The sequence below is a fragment of the Mesoplodon bidens genome (assembly GCF_964165515.1).
Source record: "Mesoplodon bidens genome assembly, chromosome: 5".
Classification (NCBI taxonomy): domain Eukaryota; kingdom Metazoa; phylum Chordata; class Mammalia; order Artiodactyla; family Ziphiidae; genus Mesoplodon; species Mesoplodon bidens.
In genome coordinates this window covers 141,159,431-141,183,346 of record NC_138161.1, presented here as the reverse complement: position 1 = coordinate 141,183,346, position 23,916 = coordinate 141,159,431, and the positions used below count along the sequence as shown (strand labels likewise).

General features: G+C 52.3%; 1 protein-coding gene and 1 long non-coding RNA gene across 4 annotated transcripts in view; both read left to right on the top strand.

The window, feature by feature from the left end:
• The window catches only part of MRAS (muscle RAS oncogene homolog), a 62,220-nt gene that overhangs the window by 3,704 nt on the left and 34,600 nt on the right, over positions 1-23,916 (top strand). For all 3 annotated transcript variants that reach the window (XM_081234800.1, XM_081234798.1, XM_081234799.1), the window contains exon 2: positions 22,290-22,500. In XM_081234800.1, coding sequence (XP_081090926.1) covers positions 22,308-22,500 — 193 coding nt within the window. In that variant the 5' untranslated portion in view covers positions 22,290-22,307. The remainder of the gene's footprint in view (positions 1-22,289; positions 22,501-23,916) is intronic.
• Positions 9,590-13,463, top strand: LOC308617444. The gene is made up of 3 exons (XR_014015879.1): positions 9,590-10,231; positions 12,721-12,811; positions 13,151-13,463. It is a non-coding gene; the product is annotated as an uncharacterized lncRNA (long non-coding RNA).

The window sequence follows — 23,916 nt, the reverse complement described above, 5'->3', positions numbered from 1 at the left end:
TGACGGCCATACCGCACTCCTTGGTGTCTGCCATAAATCCCTTGGTGTCCGTCTCCAGTCTTCTAGGTAGCATTCCTGCTGCACATAATGAGGCTGGTCCTGCCTGTTCTGAGACTCCCCCGGCCTTCCACTGAGCCCCACCACTGAGCCAAGGGCGGGTAGCCCATTGGCATGATCCATGGCAGCTTTCTGCAGCCATCCCCCTTGTAGGGGTCACGAAGTAGCAGTGTGTATTTAGCTTTTTAATGTCCGTATCATTGTCCTTTAGTATTTTTCAAATTAATTAATTATATTTATTTATTTTCGGCTGCGTTGGGTCTTCATTGCTGCGCGCGGGCTTTCTCTAGTTGCAGCGAGCGGGGGCTACTCTTCGTTGCGGTGCGCGGGCTTCTCACTGCGGTGGCTTCTCTTGTTGCGGAGCACGGGCTCTAGGCGTGTGGGCTTCAGTACTTGTGGCTCATGGGCTCTAGAGCCCAGGCTCAGTAGTTGTGGCACACGGGCTTAGTTGCTCCGTGGCATGTGGGATCTTCCCGGACCAGGGCTCGAACCCGTGTCCCCTGCATTGGCAGGTGGATTCTTAACCACTGCGCCACCAGGGAAGCCCTCCTTTAGTATTTTTGATAGCTTTACTCGGTGGAGCCTTTTGATGGCCAGATGGCCAAATGACAGTATGGGTCATCATTGGTTATGAAATGACATTCTGGGTCTCAGAGAGGCATATTTTCATCTACAGAGCCTGGCATCTGGCCACCTAAATGGATAAAACATCGTGATTTGGATCTGGGTTGTGTTGCTAATGAGATTTTGGACAGTACCAGGAAGGGATTTGGCTGTGCAGTGTGTGGCGGTAGAAGGAGGGAGGGGGTATGGAGAGTTCTGCGCTGTGATTCAGGTCCTCTGTGACCGTTGATAGGGCCTTGGGAGCGTCCTGCCCTGCAGGGGCCCAGGCTCCGTCTGTGACTTCTCTGCCCCGCCCTCAGGGTTGTCATGGGGATTAGATGAAACACACAGATGAGAACATGCTTGGGAGACCAGAAAGGGCCGTAAGAATTAAGAGCATTATCAGTATTCAAGCAGCCTTCAGGTAACAGAATCATAGACCCAGAAGGGGCCCCTGGAGCATATTTCGTCTCAGTTCAGACCCAGGAGAGCACATTTCTCATAGTGATGAGGTAGATGGTTTTAGGTGGGACACATTTTAATAGTTATATATATATGTGTGTCTATATTCACACTTATTTATGTGTACTATAAAATACAGGTATGACATAAAACCCCCCTTTTTTTTTTACTGGCTATTTTACTCAGATTAAGGCTAAGTAAGAATTTTAAGTTAAAAAGTATGGTGATTTTAAGGTAAAGATTAAACCAGTAATATTTCAGTCGTAGACAAATACAGCCCAAATGGGAAAGTGACCCCTTGAGTGGAGGCTGGGCAACTTTCAACAGGGGGTCCCTCCAGTGCAGCCTGTGAGGGGCGGGTCTTAGCTGGACGCTTTCAGAGGCAGGGAGCTTGACGCCCCTTAAATCAGTTTACCCCATTTGGGGATTCACTTATCCTGGCAAAGTCCTTTTCTTTCTCCCTTTAACCTGTCCTGCTGGATCTGTGTGCCACGGTGAACCTTGACAATCGTGCTTTTCTCCAGCACAAGCAGCCTGCTTTCTCCAAGTGCTCCTCAGATGGCATGGCTTAAAGGCGGCCTCTCTGGAGGTCTACCCTCTCTCCCCGCCCTCCTTCCCGTCTCTTCCTTCCCTTCCTGCAGTGAAGACTTGTGGGCTGGGCTGGGGTAGATGCTCCTCATTGGCCGTCTCTAAGCCTCACAACAGTTTTGCTGTTAGCCTTTGACAGACGTGGAAACGGGGGCTCAGGGTGGTTAAGTAGGCATCCCCACGGCCATGGCCTGGGAGGCGCAGAGCCTGGAAGGAGTCTCACCAAGGTCTGTCCGGTCCTGGAGCACATGCTCCATCTGTTACTCGGTGTTGCTCCCAGGACTGATGACTTTGGTCATTTGATGACACGCCCCTTCTCTCCTGGTGCTCATGGGACATGGCCCACAGGGTTCTGGCCATACATGATCAGTGCTGCAGTGGAGCGAAGGCCTCGTGAGGAGAGGGCACAGAGCAGTATACGCACAGCGACGCTGTGAAGCAGCAGAAGCCATGGAGGTGCAGGCGTGGCTGGTTGGCAAGAAAGGCAGAGGGAGCCTAGATGGAAGTGGTTTTCCCCGACTCATTAATCTCACTGTCAACCTGGAACCCCTCCATCATTTGTGCACTTGGTATATTTTTTAATTTTCAAAAATATAAAAAGATGGGGCTTCCCTGGTGGCGCAGTGGTTGAGAGTCCGCCTGCCGATGCAGGGGAGGCGGGTTCGTGTCCCGGTCTGGGAAGATCCCACATGCCGCGGAGCGGCTGGGCCTGTGAGCCATGGCCGCTGAGCCTGCGCATCCGGAGCCTGTGCTCTGCAACGGGAGAGGCCACAACAGTGAAAGGCCCACGTACCACACACACACACACCAAAAAAAAAAAAAAAAAAAATATATATATATATATATATATAAAGATGAAGGATAATATATAACAAGCACCATGTACCCATTACCCCAAATGAGCAGATGCGACCGTTTTGTCTGCACCTGATCCCTTTGGCAGGGCTTCAGCGCATCCCTGGTCAGGAGGCCTGGCTGGCTGGGCCTGCCCTCAGCCTCCAGCCAGCTTTTGGAGCCTCGCTCCCGAGTTTCCATGTCCTGGCTCTTTTACCTCCACGTCCCCAGCAAATTCACTGAAAATGCCACCTGGGTCTCCATCAAGGTTGTCGATAGATCCTTTTGCGGCCTGAACTCACCCCAGGGAGGAATGAGTGTGCATCTTGGGATTTAACCTTTTTCAGAAAGTTCCTCTATCCGAATACATACTTGCCTTGAGCACTGTGGCTTCAGGCCAGGCTGTGGAGCATCATTTAGTCAGAGCTGCCCAAAGCAAACTGTAATTTAAATGGTAAATGTACATATTTGGAAAAGAGAGAAGAAAACCCCATGATTTTCTTTTTACCATTAGATGACACCGATTTGTTAAGCTGCTCATCGTCAACAATCTTGAGCCAAATACATTTCTGGTCTAAAGTGCAGGACTGCTTTACAGGAAGGAAGACCGGAGTACCATGTAGTACCTTTGTCACCCCTAACATGGCCAGCTCTCCCTTTCCTCGGCTCTCACAGAAAGATGGTGACCCAGGTGTGTGGTCCCAGGTCCTCCCGTCTGCCAAGCTCTCCAGCGGCAGAGGGGGAAGCTCTCCTTGACGACAGGAGACAGGAGAAGGCTTCTCCCCCAACTGTTTGCAGCCTCCTGCTTCCCGTCCCGCCCCCGCCTGACTCCACTCCCGAGCTGGAGCCTGACATGGCCCATTTGCAGGTAGCTTGGGCTTGACTTAGGACAGTTAGCAAAGCACCACTTTTAAAGCTGCGCAGAAAAGATGAAAAACCTTCTGGAAAAGCCTTGCATACCCAGGCAGATTCCATTTTCAAGGAGTCAAGGAGTTCAAACTGGGGGCAGACATTTGAACAAGTTTCGTAATAGAACACGGAGACCTGAGGCGGTCCCCGAGTTTTCTTTACTAAGTGGTGAGAATGAGCTGAAATGTTTTCCGTTCCTGAGTTGCCAACAAAGGCTAACACTGCCTGCGTCCTTTCCCCTGACTCCATGGAGATGCTGCAAAAGCCAGCAAAGGCTGGGACCCCAAAGACCTCTGAAGGACCTGCTTTGTTGGGGTTTGTCTTGCAGTAGAAACGGTCAGAGACTGTACCAAGGAAGGCAATTAAGCATATTCTAAAGTCAGTTCCTATTTGTTTATGCAAAAATACACATACATGTTATGTTGACGGCCTACTTTTTTTTTTTTTTTTTTTTTTTTTTTTTTTTTTTTTTTGTGGTATGCGGGCCTCTCACTGCTGTGGCCTCTCCTGTTGCGGAGCACAGGCTCCGGACGCGCAGGCCCAGCGGCCATGGCTCACGGGCCCAGCCGCTCCGCGGCACATGGGATCCTCCCAGACCGGGGCACGAACCCGCATCCCCTGCATCGGCAGGCGGACTCTCAACCACTGCGCCACCAGGGAGGCCCGACGGCCTACTTTTTAAAGAAAAGTTTTGGTTTAAAAAGACTCTGCTATACATACTATGTGTTAGGCCGTCCCTAGTATCCTAACTACCCAGATTAAAAGTAAAAATATTTGTAGGCATGTGGTGCTGTGTGGAGATTGCTGAAGATGTGCTGGAGTTGGGGAGGCCCACTCTCCCCTTAGGGCTGACCATTTTGGGGGGGGCTTGGGGACAGATTCTTGCCTTCCCAAAGCATTATATATTCACTTCAAGAGCAAAATTCATTTTAACTCAGTTCCAGTTTTTTTTCTTCTTCTTCTTCTTTTTAGCCTCTAGAACTTTAACACACCTTGAAAATTCCCCCTTTTAGATGACCGCCAAATTCACCCCTTTATATTTTAATTCCACTGGGAATGGGGGTCCCAAGGCTGAGGCGGAGGCAAATGCATCTTTCTTGGCGAGCACCATTCTCTCACAAGGGCTCAGCAGCCCCAAAATAGCATCCATCACGTTCTTCTTTCAATGCCTGCTCTGTTGTAACTGGAGATGATGGAAAAGCGTGGAGCCACGGTCCCAAAGCCTTGGGGGCATATCTTAAATAATAACTTGTAGGAGATATGTCTTCTCAGTGGTCCCTCCGCACCCACATTCCTCAGGTTGAGATTCCCCGGGCGACAGAGTCAAGAAGGCCTAGCAATCCCCATACGCTCCGCACACCCATTCTCTTCGCGCAAAGGAAGTCAGGCCCCGGTGCCCTGCTGGCGCTCCCTGGCGCTAAGGTCAGCTGGCATCAGAGCCTTCCGGGCCACCCCACTCAGTGACCCCCGGCCCTGCCTGCCCGCAGTGGCCCCAGTCCACTTATCTGGGGCTGGGTGGGTGTTTCCTGCATGTTTGAGATTTTAAGCAGGAAATCAAAGTAAAGAAACAAAGCCTTTGTTTTACTTCTGGGCTCAAACTGGGGATGGCTGGAGGGATGGAAAAGGGGAGTGGGAGCAGGTCACTTAGCACTTCCATCAAATAACCATTCTAATAAAGCACTCAGCAGGGGCTGTGTTGTCCTTAGGGCTGGTGTGCGTGGATAGGAAAGCTGGGTGGAGGCTGGGAGAGCCTCTGTGTGGAAGGGAGGAAAGAGAGGGCCCCAGGCAGGGTCTGGCACCACCAGCGATTGGCAGCCAGAGGGGCCTCAGGGAACCTCAGTCCTGCCTCCCTTCCTCAGAAGACCCCAGAAGACCCGCAGGAGAGTGGGAAGGGGCCCGGCTGCAGGCCAGAGGGCCCCCCTGCTGAGTCTCTGCCCCCCCCACCTGTCCTCTATGTGACCTTGGGCAAGTCCGCGTCTGCCGTGGGCCTCCTTAGCGGTGTCTGTAATAGGGACAGTGCTGCTATGACACGTGTCTCAGGCATCCCCCCCGCCTTTCTCCTCTAGCCCGGTCATGCGGGGCCAGGCCCTCATCCCACATACGTGGAAATGGAGAGGTGCTCGCCCCAAGAGATCTTCATTCTTCCCCAAGGATTTTCTCCCTGTGCCAGTTTTCTGAGTGTATCATTTATTTTTCTTTGAAGATTACGCAGTCGTTGATGGAAACCGTCCCCACCTGCAGCGTTTCTGGGGATTGCAGGGTGGGCACCATGCCAGCAGGCCATCTGAGCTCCGGGGTCAGCTGCCACACTTTGCGTGGGTACCATAGGCGTGGCTTCCTCGTTCCCTAAGCCCCGCGGAGCCACGGCTGTTGTACGTAACAGGCTGTCACCAAGGGCCTCTGAGAAAGGGGGCTGCCTGTAGCTTAGAACGGGGCAGAACTTAAAACTGAGCGTCAGACACCCTTCCCTTGCCTGCTCACGCCCTTGGAGACTTTCTCCCCAGCTCTCTGTCTCCTCAAGCCTAGTTGACTGCCATTTTCCAGGGACCAATTTTCTTGGACACTTTCCCCTAGAACTTCTGAAAACTCCCAATTTCCATTACTTTTGACTATAGAGGAGTAAAGACATGGAGACAAGGCTGGGAGCCTACCCTTTTACTCCTGAAAAAAGCCAATAAAGAGCTTGTCTGAGCAAGAGGCATGCACCCCAGACCTACACCGTGACCTCCTGCAGGAACCACAGCAGGAGCTGTGGGGTTGTTACTGTCACGGTTCCAAGCCAGGTCAGACTCTTGAGTCAGGCTTTCCCAATGACCAGAGCAAACTCAAGTGTTCATCTTTTTTCCTTTGTGTTAGGACAGTGTTCAGAGTAGCTGTGAGGCTTAGAGCTGATGTAGATCAGGATATTTATTGAGCATCTTCTTGGTGTCAGGCATGCGCTGGGCTCCACAGATACAGTGGAGAATAAAACGGAGGATGGGCCCTGCCCTCCTGGGGCTGACAGTCTGCTGGGGAAGACACATGACATCATAAACAATTAGGCAACTGAGTGCAGCGTGCAAAGTGCCGTCAAGACAGACAGCTGGGTGTCTTGGGAACTAGAGCAGTGACCTCACCTAGTCTGAGGTGCTGGTCAGGGAAGTGTAGCACGTGGTCAGGACGTGATACACAGGCATTCTAACGATCGGCCCTGGCCACGGCACTCGGCCTGATTCCACCTCCAGCTGCCTGCTGCTACCCATTTACCAAGGATAGTTTTGCACGAAGAGGTTTATACGTCATTTGTCCGAGGTCACACAGCTAGTAAGTGGCACAACCGGGATTCAACACCGGGTCCGTTGGAGTCATTTCCACGCTCCTGACATCTCTGCCTCCAGCTTTACCCTGCTCGGGCTCGTCCCCCGCCGATGGGATGTCGCTCCACTGTTTCTCCTTTCTCTGCACCCCCGAAGCAAGCCAGCACGGACTGTGGGTGGGGATCATTCCTCAGATCATCAGGAATAGAATGTGCTTCCTTGCTGAGCCCTGGGGTGGCCCAGAGGCAGGAGCAGTGATCCTTCATCCCGCTGGGTGGCTGAGGTCTCCCTGTAGAGGAGGCTGCGCTGGGCGCCTCGCGGGCTGAGGGTGGTGATTCAAAAGCAGCCGCTGGGTGCTTTGTGACCGCCTGGAGGGGTGGGATAGGGAGGGAGGGAGGGAGAGAGACGCAAGAGGGAAGGGATGTGGGAACAGATGTATATGTATGACTGATTCACTTTGTTATAAAGCAGAAACTAAAAAAAAAATAAATATAAATAAATAAATAAATAAATAAATAAAAAAGCAGCCGCTTCCTTCCCCTCCTGCCCCTGTCCTGAGTGCTCTGGGGCAGCCTGGAAAGCAGCCTTGTGTGGCCCCAGGAACCCTTCTGTGCAATTTGGTGGAGGGGACGTTGGAGCGAGTTCCCACAACATACTTATGAGGAGGATGAGGAGGAGGACAGTAATAATAACACTTTCTGTGTCGGGCACTGTTCTAAGCACTTGAGCGTATTGGCTCATTCTGTTCGCAGACAAACGCTGGGAGGTGAGGACGTGGATAACAGATGAGGAAACGGAGGCGCACACCCGGGTTGAGTGGTTTGCCTGACGTCACATTCCCAGCAGAGGGGCAAATGCTTTGAGTCATGACTTCTTATAAAAGTGCTGTATATAGAAGAAAGAGAGGTGGGCGGCCGGCCCCCTGGCCAATGGTGGCTTCTAGGCGGCTCCTGCCCCTTGGGAACGGAGTAGGTCTGCCCACTCTGCCCTGTGCCCCCTCTGCATCCACGGCTCGCTGTCTGGCCTGGCCAGGCTGGGTAGGAGGGCAGGAAAGATGCAGCCACCCTTTAGGGTTTGGGGAGAGAGATGTGAAGAGTGGCCTCCTGCCCTTCCGGAGTGTGGCAGGGTCCCTGAGAAGACATCCCTCCCCACCTCCAGCCTGGTTCAAGCCTCCACGGCCAGGCGGCTGGACCCCCCCACCCTGGTCCTGCTTCCCTGGACTTTCCCTTTGCTGAGGAAAACCCCACACCTCCCCGGACGCTCATGGCCTTGCCCGCCTCGTGTTCAGGAAGTTTCCCTTTTGTTTTGCTCCAGCCCTTCTCTCTGCAGTCTGCTTACTCGTTTAGAACGAGGACTGGGTCGCCTCTCCTCACCTCAGGGAAGGGCCTAGATCCTGTTTCTCATTTTGGGTCGAACATAAAATTTTTCACATTTTTCATTTATGATGTTTAACCTTTGGAATACAAACAATGGAAACAAATCAAAGCAGCGGTCATTTTTGAATGTGCCTTTCTGCCCTCCTCCTCCGCGGGCTCTGCCGTGCTCCTGGGGTGGCTGTGTGCTCTCCCCCAGCTAAAGATGGCTAGACCGGAAAGTTTCCAGGCTGAGTAAGCCCTGCAGCTGCTCCGCAGTGTCACTGCTACTTCCGTTAACCTCACACTTCTTTGCGGCCGAAGCTAGGCCAGGCCAAGGCAGCGCCAAGGGTCGTCTGCCTTGGAGGGGCCACACCACGCAGTTGCTGGCATGCTCGAGGTGGCAGGGTAGCAGCAGGTGCCCCCCCACCCCAGGGAGGTGATTTATTTGGCTTATATAATGTGTAAAACTTTTTAATTGGTAGCCAACATGTAAAAAATCAATTTCACATAAAAATTCAGATTTCTGGCTACCCTTTAAAATTTTTGACTGGAAGCCCCGTTGCAGATATGCTTCTGTCATGGCGGTCAGGTGGTGGAAGGTACCAGTGGCCTCCTGTTTACCACAGGCCCCACTGCTCCCTATTGCCTGTGCCTGTCCCCTTCTCTCATTTATCGACCTGGCCTCTGCCTACACATGAGTTTGGGGTGTCCATTTGTCTCCTGAGTCCCTCTTTCTGCTATTGCAGGGTAAAGCAGTTGAGATAGTGGGTCAGGTAGGAGGCGGGGGGCTGGAGTTTAACCATTCAGCCCTGGCAAGAAGCATCCATCTCATAGGCAGGGGGTTGCTGACACAGAGGGAGGCCTGCCCCCAGCATCCAGGCCTTCCCTTTGCTGTCTCTCACCACCCCTGCCCTTTTTCTGGGCTGGGACAGCGCTGAGGGGCAGCCTGTGAAGCTGTTCTCCGGTTGCCTCCACTAGGGAGAAAGACAGTATGAGAACCTCTGCCTTGATTCCATCAGGGGGTTCTGGGGGTGGGGTGTGGCATCCCCAGCCCGAAGGCAGAGATGGTCAGGGAACTGGGCCCTGGGAGCTACAGGGGGCTCAGTGTTTGGGAGTGTGGGTGACAGGGAAGGACCCCCTTAGAGTCACCCACTCCTCCTCTGGGCTGGTGCCCTTGTGTGTCCAGTGCGACTGCTCACATGGTATCTCCCTTGTGAGGGCCACCACCCCACTTCTCTGTGTGGCCCACAGCACTTCAGCCTACCCGCCACCCAAGCAGAATCCCAGCCAACTCCCAGGGTCACCCCTGCATTTGGGGAATGCAGACAGCAGACACCGGAAGCATTTCTGTGCGGAAAGCTGTGCCAGGGCTCCAGGGTGACCCCGAGATAAGGAAAATGAAGCCCAGCCTGTAGCCCCCAGCCCCACCCCTGCAGGGGAAATGTGACAGTAAAACAACTCCCAGCCCCTAGATTTGAAGGGAGAAGAGGCAGCGTGGCCGTGTGGCTGAGCTGGGAGCTCGTGGTCACTTGCAGGTGGCGATGTGTGGCTTGGACAACCATGGAACCTTGGGGACCTCAGGGGCTGAACAGAGCCTTCTCCATGAGGTGGCTATGATGAATCAGTGGAATAGTGGCTGCAAAGCACACTGGCTGCCACCTGCCACCTGGTGGCACTTCGTAGACGCAGGCAAGGCGGCTCAGTGGAAGGAGGCCTGGGGAGCAGGAGAGGCCGGGAACGAAGGGGTGGCTTTGGGAGCCTGGGGCGCAGGGCGGCCGTGCCTCCTAGAGGGAATGTTTTCACAGGCCGGGGAGAGTGAAGAGGGAGGGCGGGCAGACGGCATTCCCGGGCAGACTCCACGAGGCCCTACGCATTGGGCACCGCCCCTGTCTCCAAGGACGCTGTACTAGGAATCAGTGGGAGAGAGGCTCTGGGCGCCGGGGACGTGATGCCGGTCAGCTCAGGGAGGGCCCGTGGGGAGAGCTTCAGGCTCCGGGGTGGTTTCCAGGAGGAGCACTGCGCCCGGGCTTGGTTGAGGGGTGGCCGCGCTGGAGTGGCGGGAGGGCGGCGCCCGTGAGGGGGGCCCAGGCAGGAGATGTGCCACGAGGCCTTGGCCTGGGATTTGAGGTAAAGGGATGTTGGAGCTGGCGGGGGAGGCCGAGGAGAGAGGGGTGGGGCGGGCTGGCGGGGGTCCTGTGTGCGGGGTTGAGCCTGAGCAGCCCAGGGGGGCTCGTAGGAGCCCCTCCTCCAGGCATGGGCCGAGGGAGCAGCTGAATCAGGATGCAGAGCAGCCTGCCAGGCTTTGGGGAGTCTGAGGGCCTCACTTTGGAGAGCCCCAGAGTGTCCAGAAGACGACCCTCTGCATTGGGGTGATGGCCAGGATGACTTTCCCGATGGTGCGCAGATGCCGGCCTGAGGCTGGGAAGCTCCTCCTCAGCTGCGGGTGAGACTGCCCGGCCCTAGGGAAGTCGGAGTGGCCCCCAGGACTGAGAATAAGAATCCAAGGATAAAGCCACTTCCTCCTCTCTGCCCCTCGAGGGAGCTGCGGGCCAGGCGGCAGCCCCGCCCCTCACCCCTGGACTGAGTGCAGCCCCAGCCTCCCTGTGGTGGTGGGACATGGGGACACAGGGGGCCGGCATTGGGGTGCGACCTCAGCCCGTGAGGGCCAAGCGGCCAGTTGGCAGCACCTCCGTGGCCCGGGGACGCCAGTGGAGCACGTTGTTCTGAAAGGTCGTGCGGACCCTGAGACGCCAAAGCCCCCGGTAACCCCTCAGCTCGGAGACCCCCGCAGACCCACCCAGCCGCCTGGGCTAGCTGGGCGGGGAGGGGGGCAGAATTCTAGTGTTTAGTTGTCAGTCTGGATGCCACAACCCAGCTTCGCCCTTTTCCAAGCTGCGCCCTCGGGCACGTGCCTTAACGCCTCGGATTCTGCTCCCCGCTGGCAAATGGGGGCCAAATGCCACCCCACACAGCTCTGCCGTTGGGCCTTTGTGGCCAGGCCAGCTCCGCCTGCGTGACCTTCCCGCTCCCACCCGGCCCTGCAGCCCTTTGCCGTCTGCTTCCCCTCTCGTCTCCCCTGAGCTTCTGGAGCCCTCGGTTTGTCCTGTGCACGTTATGCAGCGTCCGCTGGGCTTTTCTGGCTGGTGAACTTCACTGCGGTCATCAGAAAGAGCTGTGGGCCTGCTGGACCGCGCGGCCTTCCAGCGAGCCTGCATGGCGCGCCTGTGGGGAGGGGAGGGGAGGGGAGGGGAGGGGCGGGTCTGGGGGCCTCGGGGTCGTGCGGGGCCCCTGTGCTCCCACTGCCGCGCCATGCAGCCCCTGCACTTGTCCCTCCATCATTCTGTGCTGATGAGCAGCCACCGCGTGCCAGGCACTGTGCTGAGTGCTCTGGATACAAAGACAAACACCCCCAGTTGTCAGGCAGCCGGCAGGGGCTCCTCCCACTCCCCTTCCTACCACCCCGCACCCGTCACACATTCTGCGCTCCAGTCACAGGCACTGCTTGCAGAACTTGGCACCTTCTTGGTTTTTCACACCTCTGTGCTTTACAGCTTTGCAACTTCTGGTCCTCACCTAGGATATGCTTGTCCCTATCACTTACCTTAGCTGATACCTACTTGGCCTTCAAGACCCCATTTTGTCATTGCCTCAACCAGGAAGCTTTCTGCAATGCCCCCAGGCTGGGTGAGATGCCCCCCGCTGCCCCTGTGCTCCCACTTAGCCTTGTATACTGTAGTCCTCTGTCTGTCTGCCCCTCCCCCCCCCACACCCCATGAGCCCCAAAGCCGGGCGCTGGAGCTCATTCATCTCCATCTCCCCAGCTCCGAGGGCCAGGCACATTGGAGGTGCTCTGGGAGTACTGACTGGACGTGCAAGTCTTCCGGATCTGACCCTCTGTGTGCGCTGGGGGAAGGGTGACCAGCACCGGCGGCCTGTCCACTTTACTCCTCCTGGATCATTCTCCTCTGGGCTCAGGAAAAATGGTCCCTTTCTCATGTCATGTGTCCTTAACAGGTTTTTCTTTCCAAGGATAAATCCACCAAAACAGGAGGAACCCAGAGAGGGGCTAGGTTTTAGGATGGAGAGCACTTCTGGGTTTAAAGACCAGAGGGAGAAACCGTTTCATGCTGACTTCCCAGCAATTTGGTATCTGCTGCGCAGTCTATTCAGTGAACAAGCAACTCCTGAATATTTGGGGAAATGTCTTTGAGGAGCTTAAATCTCCTTCATCATTGGGTCAGCAGCATGCGGGGGCTTGTTGTCCTCCAGCATGGCTGCGGGAGGCTGCCCCCCAAGGTGGAATGGGGGAGCTGAGACAGCCGGCAGATGGGCGTGAGAGCGCCCCGAGGACGGAGTGGGGAGGGGCTGAGTTCTGTTGAGCTGTCATCTGTGGAACCAGCCAGTTTGCAGGGCATGAGCTCAGGAAGGACTCTGGAGAGGCAGGAGGGCTTCCTGCAGGAGGAGGGACGTGGGATGGACTTCGAAGGATGCTGGTGATGGTAACTCCCTGATGTTTAGTGAACGCTCTCTATGGGCCAGACACTGGGCCAAGCAAATAAATGTAGCCTATCATGACCACCACAAGTCACATGCTGCCACTGTCCCCACTTTTACAGGAGAGAAAACCGAGGGACAGAATGTCCGTAACTTGCCTAAGGTTGCAGCTGTGCGAGTTCCTAGCTCAGGCTCCTTGGCGAGGGGTTCCAGGTGAGGCGCGAGCCCCAAGGTGGGCAGGGAGCAGCCGGTGCGTAGGACCACAAGGGGACAGGCTGGGGCAGGGACCAGCACAGTGGAGAGGGCCCCAGACAGGGGTGCTGAAATAGGAGGTCTCAGAACCCCTTCCTGGCGTTCCCACGATGCTGGCCAGCTGCCTGATCCCTCAGCTTTCTCCCTGGTCCTCAGGGCAGGAGCACCTGGCAGTACCAGACCTGTGCCCTCTTTGGCAGACTTTGTCCCAGTTGGGATGGGGGGCGTGTCTGTTCCCAGTGACTAGTATTTACCCTGGGTGCCCCTTGGGCCCTGACCTCTCAGCTGCTTCTCCCGCAGGGGCAGCGGTCCGGCCTTGGAGGCCTCCCTGACTCTGACACCACCTCCCCAGCTCACTGCTGGCCTCTTCCTAGCACTTCTGGATCTCCTGCCTCTGGCCTGGCCCGACTCTGCACCCACCCACCACGCTGTCCGCCACGAGAGGTTGCCTAGCATGACGCACTGGCCACGGGCTCTGGAGCCACACTGTTGTGGTTTTAGATCCTGGCACTGCTGCTTTCTAGCTGGCTGACCTTAGAAAAGTTATTTTACTTCTTTGTGTCTCAAAATTTCTTCAAGTGTAAAATGGGGACAAAGTTATACCTCATAGGGTTGTTACGACAATTAAATGAGTTAATTTGGTAAAATCTTCCAACAGCATCAGACACGTCGCCTACGTTAATTAAGTGCTCCTATTATTTTTAACATGATCACCCTTGTAATTATTATAGCAGGTCATTTCTGGGACTCATAGTGCGGGGTTGTAGATGGCTAAGCTCCAGGCTCTGTCAGGAGGTGCTCACACACTAGCAAGTAAGACCCTGGTGTTAACAGTTGTGATATACGAAAGCACGTGGTACTTGGGGTTCGTGAGTAAGGTCAAGGGCCTGGCTTACTTCAAGCACTGGCCTTCGTCTGGATCTCAGGACTCCTGTCTGATATTTCTGCCCTGCTGTTAGCAGTCCAGGTGTGATCCTGGCAGAGGAACTTGGATTTAATGGGGTAGAAAAGCAGGGGGCTGCTGTATTACCCGGAAGACTTGGGTAACAGAGTTCTCCAGAGATAGCCAGGCAGGCTCCCCGAGAAGGTCCTGAGCCCCTCCCATGGAACAGGATGGCCAGTAGGTGGGATGTTTGGGAGGGAACCTAAAGAGTAGCGGGTTCGATCTGGGACGGCAAACAAGTTTCCTCTCCCGACCAGTCACCCGGTTCTGGCTGCCAAGGGTGCTGCGTTGAAACGGGTTGTAAGACTGAGCAGGGAAGAGGACGACGATGGACTGTGGTGTCTGCCATGGCTCTGGGAAAGTGGGGGAGGCACCCATGCCACATACCATCCAGACCTGATGATGTTTAAGGGCCTGTACAGCATAAAATAACACACGGTTGGATTGGTGGTTAAATCTTAATAATCAAGTGAGCTGAATGCATGGGCTTCCCGGAGGGGTTGAGAGATGCAGTGACGGTGCTGGGCTGGGATTAGCAAAGGTGGGAGACAAAGGGCAGAGCAGAGTCTTAGGGAGGGGAGAGTGGAGCCTTAGGAATGCCAAGTGGCCTAGACCCCTGGCGGGGCTGCACGCCATTTTTGCACAGCCTGCAAATCAGCAGCCCTGGGGAAGCTGCCCATTTCTGGGAATTGTGCAGAAGGGACGGGCAGCTCCTGGAATGCAGAGCCATTTCCTCCACATGGGTTGGGTCACCCCCCAGTGCATCCTCATCCCCCTGCACTGGGCACACCCAGACGTCACAGAGATGAGATTAGCTTCCCAGGGCTGATTCAGCTCAATGTGAATGAAAGTCCACTCACTCTCCCAAGAGCTGCATTAATACTGAATGTGTCCCCCTCTTCCAGCTTTATTTACCAGACAACTTGTAGTTTGACAGATGGGGTTAGGGGAGGTCTTTAAAATAATTAGTATGGAAATAGAGAAGCAAAAAGCAGTGAAAACTAAACCTTCAATTAAGTTGGTAGCATCTTTGGGAGAGGCTCTGGGATGACCACTGCCACAGCTGCTACAGTCAGAGAAGATGAAGAGTGCCCTATGTGTTACGAGTCACAAAGACAGTCAAGGAAAAGTCCTGTGATGTTGCGAAACTAATGACCAAAAGAATTCTAGGCAGTGCAACACGACGCTTCCAAGCCTGACCTTCGGTGTCTGATCCATGCACTGCTGATGCCCACTAAATACTGGGGGCTGTTACTGCTATGTAGCCTCTCCTGGGCACCTTTTCTTCTGGCTAGGACTATGACACCACTTCGGAAGTGGTGCTGGGGGGATGGGGAGCATGGAGAGGCCAGGAAGCCCGTGAGCCCCTTGACAGTGTCTGCAGCCAAAGCCATTTCTTCTACCATGTGCCCACTTAGAAAAATGGGCAGTGTTCTGGGCTGTTCTTTTGGGAAACAAGCGCTGTAGAAGCCCTAGAAACTGGGAACTTGGGGAGAAGGCGGCAGATTTGGTAAGAGATAATAAACACTGGGCACTGCTGTTTTGGGGGGCTGCTGGGGCCCACTGCTGTCCTAGGATTTGTTACTGTGTTGGGTCCTCCAAAAGCCCTATGCGTTCAGGTGCTCTCAGGGCCATGGATGGGGCAAGCAGGGGTCCAGATCACTAGGCTCTAGCACACTGGAGGGAGCCCAGGGGCCCAGCTGCTTTGCACATCAGTGCAAATATGCCCTCACTGGGGGGCCCTCCAGTTTCCCCCCCCGCACTGGGACTGTAATTACACATTCTTGAGGGTCCTGTTCTGTTTTATAGATGGGGAAACTGAGGCTCCCTGAAGTTAAGAAACTCGCTCCACGTCACACAGGGAGTCCGTGTCAGAGACACAAGTGGAACTCAAGCTGCCTGGCTGAAGAGTCCAAGGCTATGACTGACACTCCACCCCAAGCTGCCCCCCTGAGAACAGAGGGGGCTTTGCACAAGGCTTCCCAGGAGGTCTCAGGAACCCCCTCCAAGCACACTTTGAAAATTGCTGGGTGAAAAGGTTATTCTGGGGTCATGGGTCCACCCAGGCCCCCCTTCCTCTCTTCCTAGGGACACGAGCCTACCCCTGTCCGAAGGGAGGGTGTCACGCCCTGCTTATTGGGCCAGTATGGAGTAGTCAGTCAGCGAATACACCCTGAGGTTCCCACGTGTTGGGCCCTGCCTGGCCCTGTGAGAGGTCAAGAGAATGAGCCGACGTGGCTGTTGTCCTCTTGGAGCTCCCCAGTTGCTGGGAAGACGAAATCTGCCATTCAGGAAACCACTTCAAACCAAGCAGGCTGGTGCTAATCGTGGGGAGAGAAAGGGAGCAAAAGACAGCCACCAAAAAAGCTTATTTCTCAGCTGAAAGATGCCTAAAGTTTTCGTATACATGTCATTAAAATCGTCGAGGCAGTGATACTGCCTTTTTTTTTTTTACATCTTTATTGGAGTATAATTGCTTTACAGTGGTGTGTCAGTTTCTGCTTTATAACCAAGTGAATCAGTTATACATATACATATGTTCCCATATCTCTTCCCTCTTGCGTCTCCCTCCCTCCCGCCCTCCCTATCCCACCCCTCCAGGCGGTCACAAAGCACCGAGCTGCTCTCCCTGTGCTATGCGGCAGCTTCCCACTAGCTATCTCTTTTACATTTGGTAGTGTATATATGTCCATGCCTCTCTCTCACTTTGTCACAGCTTACCCTTCCCCCTCCCCGTATCCTCAAGGCCATTCTGTAGTAGGTCTGTGTCTTTACTCCTGTCTTACCCCTAGGTTCTTCATGACATTTTTTTTCTTAAATTCCATATATATGTGTTAGCATACGGTATTTGTCTTTCTCTCTCTGACTTCACTCTGTATGACAGGCTCTCGGTCCATCCACTTCATTACAAATACCTCAATTTCGTTTCTTTTTATGGCTGAATAATATTCCATTGTATATATGTGCCACATCATCGTTATCCATTCATCCGATGATGGACACTTAGGTTGTTTCCATGTCCTGGCTATTGTAAATAGAGCTGCAATGAACATTTTGGTACATGACTCTTGTTGAATTATGGTTTTCTCAGGGTATATGCCCAGTAGTGGGATTGCTGGGTCATATGGTAGTTCTAGTTGTAGTTTTTTAAGGAACCTCCATACTGTTCTCCATAATGGCTGTATCAATTTATATTCCCACCAGCAGTGCAAGAGGGCTCCCTTTTCTCCACACTCTCTCCAGCATTTATTGTTTCTAGATTTTTTGATGATGGCCATTCTGACTGGTGTGAGATGATATCTCATTGTAGTTTTGAATTGCATTTCTCTAATGATTAGTTATGTTGAGCATTCTTTCATGTGTTTGTTGGCAATCTGTATATCTTCTTTGGAGAAATGTCTATTTAGGTCTTCTGCCCATTTTTGTATACTGCCTTTTAGAAAAAAGTTTCCAGTATGAGCCGGGGTTTGGGTTACTCTGGCACTGGGAAGGGCTCTGGGAGCGGTGGTTGCCATGGGAACCAGCGCTCAGCCGCCTCCTCCGCCCAGGGGCTGCGGTTCCAAAAGTCGGTTTCTGAGTTGAGCGGGCTGTCTGGAACCTCAGAGCCATTTCCCATGGAAACAATGTTCTAACCGATGGGTGACGTTGCCACACGAGCCTGTTTAATCTGACTGCAAGGGAGCTGAGGTGGCAGCGGGCTTCTGATGGGGGCGGGGGAGGAGGCTGGGAACGGCGGAGCCTCAGGGTGGAGGGAGGGAGGGAGACTGGGTCCGCCTCTTCTGGGAACAAAGTAAACAAGGCGAGAGAACAAACATTTGAGCACCTTCTTTAAGCTGGGCTCGTCTCATACATTTTAATTTCCCGCTTAGAGCAATCCTGCAAAGGATGATTCTCTAACCAACTCCATCTTTCAAGTAAAAAAACTGAGGCTGTGTGAAAGGTTAACTCGCCCAAGGTCGCTCAGCTGGTGGGTGGGAGAGTATCAGTCATGGAAAATTGGTGGCGAGACTTGAAAGGGGGCCCCGGGCCCACCTTATTCCACCGTCCCACCTCGAAGGGGCCATCTATGACCCCCAAATGGTGAAGAACCAGCGTTCCAGAATGATCTCCATGGTGCCGTCTAGTTGAATAGACTGGAGAGGAGAGGGAGGTCGTAAATGGAAACAGTTTGCTCCTTAAGCACCGACCAACTTTTTATCCTGTGGTGACTTTCGTCATAGCCTCTGGTGACTTTAAAAATTCCTTCTCCACACCACGTGAGATCAGCCGATTTTGTAGGAGTGTGGTGCACGCCCCTTGGCATTTTGACTGCCCTCCCTGTTTACAAAGACATCATTTTAGTCAGGGATTATTTCAGGGGAGGTTGAAGACTGGAAAAACATGTGCATCAAGAGAAGATCTGCCCGAGAGCCCTTACAGATTGAGGGGTTTTCTGGACTCATGGTCCCGCCTTTGTAAACCTGGGCTCACACTTGCTTCCAGGAAGGGTCTTATCTGTGTGATCCGTCTGACTTGGGAGAAGGAGGGAGACAGTCCCAAGGCCTGGCCGGGAGAGCTGTGCCCGAGCCCTCTGCGTGGGGAGGGGAGGCCAGTGCTGTGGCTGGTGGGTTGTCTGACGGTTGTCCAGAAAGGCCATTGTTGGGCCCCAGTCCCTCTAGCTGACGTCTGTCCTTGCTGATGTGGTGCCGGGCCTTAGTGATCCAGGGAGGGACGAGATGCATCCCTGCCCTGTTGTGCACAGTAAGTATAGAAGACTTCCAGTGTGGTGGTGGCCTCTGCACCAGGAACTGCGGGGCACGGGGTCGAAGGGGGTGCCTCCCGGGAGGCGATTCCTGGGCCTGACCTGTGAAGAGGTGTGCGCTCTCCCCAGGGCCCCAGTAGGAGGTGGGGCGGGCAGAGGGCTCCAGGGGACCACAGGGCACACTGGGGAACACAGAGTGGCTTGGGAGAGAGTAGTGTGAGCGGCTGCAGCATGGGTCCCACTGGAGAGGTCAGCGATGGCAGCCAGTGACTGCCTTGAATGTCCCGTGAAGGGACGAGGACTTGACCCATCAGCCGTGGGAAGCACTAAAGGGTTTCTCCCCGCGAGGGACCCAGTCCAAGGTTTGTGTTAACCGTGCATTCTAACCCTGTTCCATTGAGTCTGAGGTGGGAGGGAACCCCAAATTGGCCCCCCGTGGTCTCTCAGGGCCCAACTCCTGAGTGCAGGGCACTGTGAAAGGAAATCGGCCCTCATCTGACCACTTCCTGCCAGCTGCCTTGCTTGGCAAGCAGAGGGTGATTTTTTTCAAGTCCCCAGGTGATTCTGCTGTGGGTGGTCTGAGCACGGCCTCAAAGGTTGGTCCTCTATCTTATTTACTAGTGTATTTCTCATCTTCTTTTATTTTGAGAAGAAAATCAAGGGAAACGATTTTCCTTCCCGATACCTTTCCAGCCACTTAGTATTTTTTTATTCACGTTGCTGCCAGCAAGAAGGGAAGAGAGCTTTCATTTTTATTTATTTTAATTGTTTTTATTGAGGTATAGTTGATTTACAATATTATATTAGCTTCATGTGTACAACATAGTTATTCAAATTTTTTACCGATTATACGCCATTTAAAATTATTATAAAATATTGGCTATATCCCCTGTGCTATACATCATATCCTTGGAGCTTATTTATTTTATTTATTTTATTTTTTAATATTTATTTATTTATTTATTTATTTAGTTATTTATTTTTGGCTGTGTTGAGTCTTCATTTCTGTGCGAGGGCCTTCTCTAGTTGTGGCGAGCGGGGGCCACTCTTCATCGTGGTGCGTGGACCTCTCACTGTCGTGGCCTCTCTCGTCGTGGAGCACAAGCTCCAGACGCGCAGGCTCAGTAGCTGTGGCTCACGGGCCTAGTTGCTCCGCGGCATTTGGGATCTTCCCAGACTAGGGCTCGAACCCGTGTCCCCTGCATTGGCAGGCAGATTCTCAACCACTGCGCCACCAGGGAAGCCCCTTATTTATTTTATACATAGTAGTTTATATCTTCTTGGAAGGCAGCTTTAAAAACAGCCTCTTTCATAGGCAGACATGTTCACATGACTTAGTGTCACCATCCTCCCCAGGCTAGGACAGCGGTTCATTTTTGTCTCCCTCATCTCCCCTCTGGCCCCTTTGGACCACCAGCTCTGTCCCGTGGGAGAGCTCAGTGTGTTGAAGGCTCAGCTTAACTCCACTGTCATCCCCACCTAGGGGGGGAAGGGGGAACCAGATGCTGGGGCTCAGCTGACACCTGGTCCTTCTAGCCCGCACCAAAGGAGTTTTAAGTCCCCACTCGAAGGAGAGGGAATCACACATTTTCAGGTGGCCCGAACATTTTATTTGGTGGAAATATTTTAATACTGTTCAGCTTTTCTGATACACAAATAGAACACATGCTTGTTGTAGAAAATTGAAAATCTGAGAAAGTGTCCCAAAGTCTCCTGTAGAGACAGCTACGTGCCAATTCTCTCTATGCCTAGAACCACCCTAGACATGTAGATTCATAGATGGTAGTTTCATGGAAGTATAATCATATGTACTTGCTGTTTTGCAGCCTGGCTTTTTTTTTTTTTTCATGTATATTATAAACCTTTTCTAGGCTAGGGAATATCGTCCTTCTGAATAGCCATATAGTATTGCATTGTATGGATAAACTTTTCTTTAACTTGCCCCCCAGTATTTAAGTTATTTCCATTTTTTACCCCTGTTCTTAACATCTTTGTATGCTTATCTGATTACCTCCTTAGACTACGTTGTCACATGTGGTATAGCTTTGAGAGAGGATATGTCCGTTTTAAATTTTGATGTATTTATGCAAGTGTATTCTCAGTCCAGTTTGGACAGATTTACATTCTCACCCACAATGTATGAAAGCGCCTACTTCCCCGCCGCTGCAGGGAAACCCTAAATGTCAACATCAGGCTTCAGTAACTGCAAAAGATTATGCAGTGACTCTCGCCTATAGCCCCATGAAAATCAGCGTGGCCACATAACCTACATTTGTGTCTGACATCCTTTCTGTTGAAATCTAGAATGGAGGACCCTTTTAGAGCTAAGAGCAACTGTGAAAACCCAGCCCTTTAATCTGTTAGGTAAGGAAACTATGGCTCAGTCAGTGGCCTTCCCGAGCAGCAGTGATTGCACACAGGACACACAGTTCGTTGTCCCCTGGCATGCTGCCCGCCCCCCTACCCTTCTATGAGCCCTGAAGCTACCCAGGAATGGCCCTACCGGAGGTGGTTTGTGCTTTTCCCTAGTTAGCAGCTTAGGTCCCTGGCAACACCCTCAAATTGTTCTTTAGGTGACTCTCCTCCCTCGTCCCCCACCAGTGTTTAGCCTTCGGTGCTGTCAACCTCCTCCTTCTGGAAACTCTGGGCTTCTATCACCGTGACAGATCCTGCTTTCCCTCCTATTTCTCTGAGTGCTCCTTCCATGCTCCCTGCCCGTCCCTCCTCCTTGGTACTTTGTGATGCAGTTTCCAAAGGTCACCCCCCACTTCTCTGCCATCACCTCTACACAGTCAGTCCTTATCTGTTCAGGCTCAATGGCTCTTTGGGATCCTGGTCCCACATTTCCAGCCCCTCCTAGTCAGCTTAGCTCAACGTTTCTCAACCTTGGCACTATGGACATTTTAGGATGGTTAATTATGTGTTCTAGGGGTGTTTTCCTACGCATTATAGGATCTTTAGCAGCATCCCTGGCCTCAGCTGACTAGATGCTGGTAGCACCCACTTGGTTTTGGCCACCAAAAATATTTCCAGACATTGCAAATATCCCTGGGGGACAAAATTGCCCCTGGTTGAGGACCACTGCCTTAACTGGACTCACCGTCATCAAAATAAAACTTATCCCTGATCCTCCTCTTCTTCCTCCCCAACTAAAAGAGGGGTTGACCAGATGTCACGAGAGTCTAACACGACTTTCTGCGTGATAGAGGGCAAGGAGATCAGAGAACAGAGCCAGGATCACAGAATTCTGAGAGTTGGAAGGGGCTCAGAGACGCTGAGCTCAGCTGTGCTAAGCTGTTGGGACCCTCTTTTCCTTTAAGCTCAGACAGCCTCCCGTTCTTCTCAGCACCACAGTCCAACGACCAGCGCTGATGTGAAAGGCGAACCTCCTTGCCCTCCCTGCTCAGACTAACGCCCACGTGTTTAGCTGTACAGGACTAGGGCAGAATTTGATGGTGGAAAAACGTCGTTGACATGGCCTTTGGCTGGTTAAAGGCCGTGTGGCATTATATCCCCAAGACTGGGCCTGGCACATAGTTGACCTTCAGTAAACGGTTGAATAAATCATTTTAACAGTTACTGTCTCTGGGTGAGGGACCTGGGGTAGCACTTTTCTCTTGCATGTCTTCATTTTCAAAACTTTCTACAACTGGGAGTATTTGTTACTCTGTAAGACAGGAGGAAACCCCGTGAATATGTTCCCCTGAGTCAGAGAAGCAGCCCCCTGTCTCATTCCACGTATCTTGCCTCCCCAGGTCTGACCTACCAGCAACATGGCGACCAGTGCCGTCCCCAGCGACAACCTCCCCACGTACAAGCTGGTGGTGGTGGGAGACGGGGGTGTGGGCAAGAGCGCCCTCACCATCCAGTTTTTCCAGAAGATCTTTGTGCCTGACTATGACCCCACCATCGAAGACTCCTACCTGAAGCATACAGAGATTGACAACCAGTGGGCCATCTTGGACGGTGAGACTGGATGGCAGCCCTGCCTGTGGGTGGGGCATTACGCGGGGGTCAGGGATAGTCGATAGGCTTCAGCAGGGCATGCCAGTTTCTTCTGTGTTGCCATTATGGGATGATTGGTATAAGGCTGTGTATGTTTTCCAGGGTGAATTCTGAACAACTTTGTGGAAACCAAAATGTGTATTCAACAAAGAGGCAAGGCTAGAATCAAGCCAACTCAGTGATGTCATGTTTGTTATTTCTCTCTCATCAGAAGCTCTGATTAACATTTATAGATGTCTCTAGCTAATTAAAAAGGGGGAAATCAATTTTTTCTCTTAATAAACATAGTTTATTTGATAATTGTCCCTGGGGTGGGGTGGGGAATCTTGCATCTGACATTGTGTTTCTAGTTTAGTCTAAGTTGGTCTGCAGTAGCAGTTCTCAAAGTGTGGTAGCCAGGCCAGCTGCAGGGGCACCAGCAGGAAACTTAATCAGAAATGAAAACCCTCAAGCCCTACCAGTTCAGAAATACTGGGGGTGGGGCCCAGCAACCTGTGTTTTAACAAGCCCTTCAGGTAATGAAGTTAGAGAACCACTGTTCTAGATTCTTACTGATTCTTACTTTATACTGTCTGAGTCTCGAAACAAAGAGCCATTAATCATAGAATGTCATTCTAGGAGGGGAGCTTTGTAAACCACTGGGATACAAGTCCTCTATCAGACATGTGATTTGCAAATGTTTTTTCCTAGTCTTCGGCTTGTTTTTTATTCTCTTAACAGTGTCTTTCAAAGACGAGAGTTTTTAATTTTGATGAAGTTCAGTTTATCAGTTTGTTCTTTTAGGTGACTCTCCACCCCGCTTCTGGTGTTGTGTCTGAGAAATCTTTGCCTGACCCAAGGTCACAAAGGTTTTCTCCTATGTTTTCTTTTAGAAGTTTAATGGTTTTAGGTTTTACATTTAGGTTTATGATCTACCCTGAATTAATTTTTGTATATGGTATGAGGTATGGGACAAAGTTCGTCTTTTTGGTATATGGATATGCAGTTGTCCCAGCACTATTTGTTGAAAAGATTGTCCTTTCCCCACTGAATTGCCTTTTTTGTACCTTTGATGAAAATTGATTGTCCATATATTCTGTTTGATCTATTGTCTGTCTTAACACCAATAGCACACTGTCTTGGTACCTGTAGCTTTATAATAAGTCTTGAAATCAGGTACTGTTAAATCTCCAACTTCATTCTTTTTCAAAGTTGTTTTGGCTAGCCTAGGTCCTTTGCATTTCCGTGTGAATTTTAGAATCAGTTAAATTCTAAGATTCTAGATTTTGATTGAGATTGTGTTGATTCATATTCGTATGGGTGAATATGAGGAGAATTGACATCCTAACAATGTTGAGCCTTCCAACCCATGAACACAGTGTCTCTCTCCATTTATTT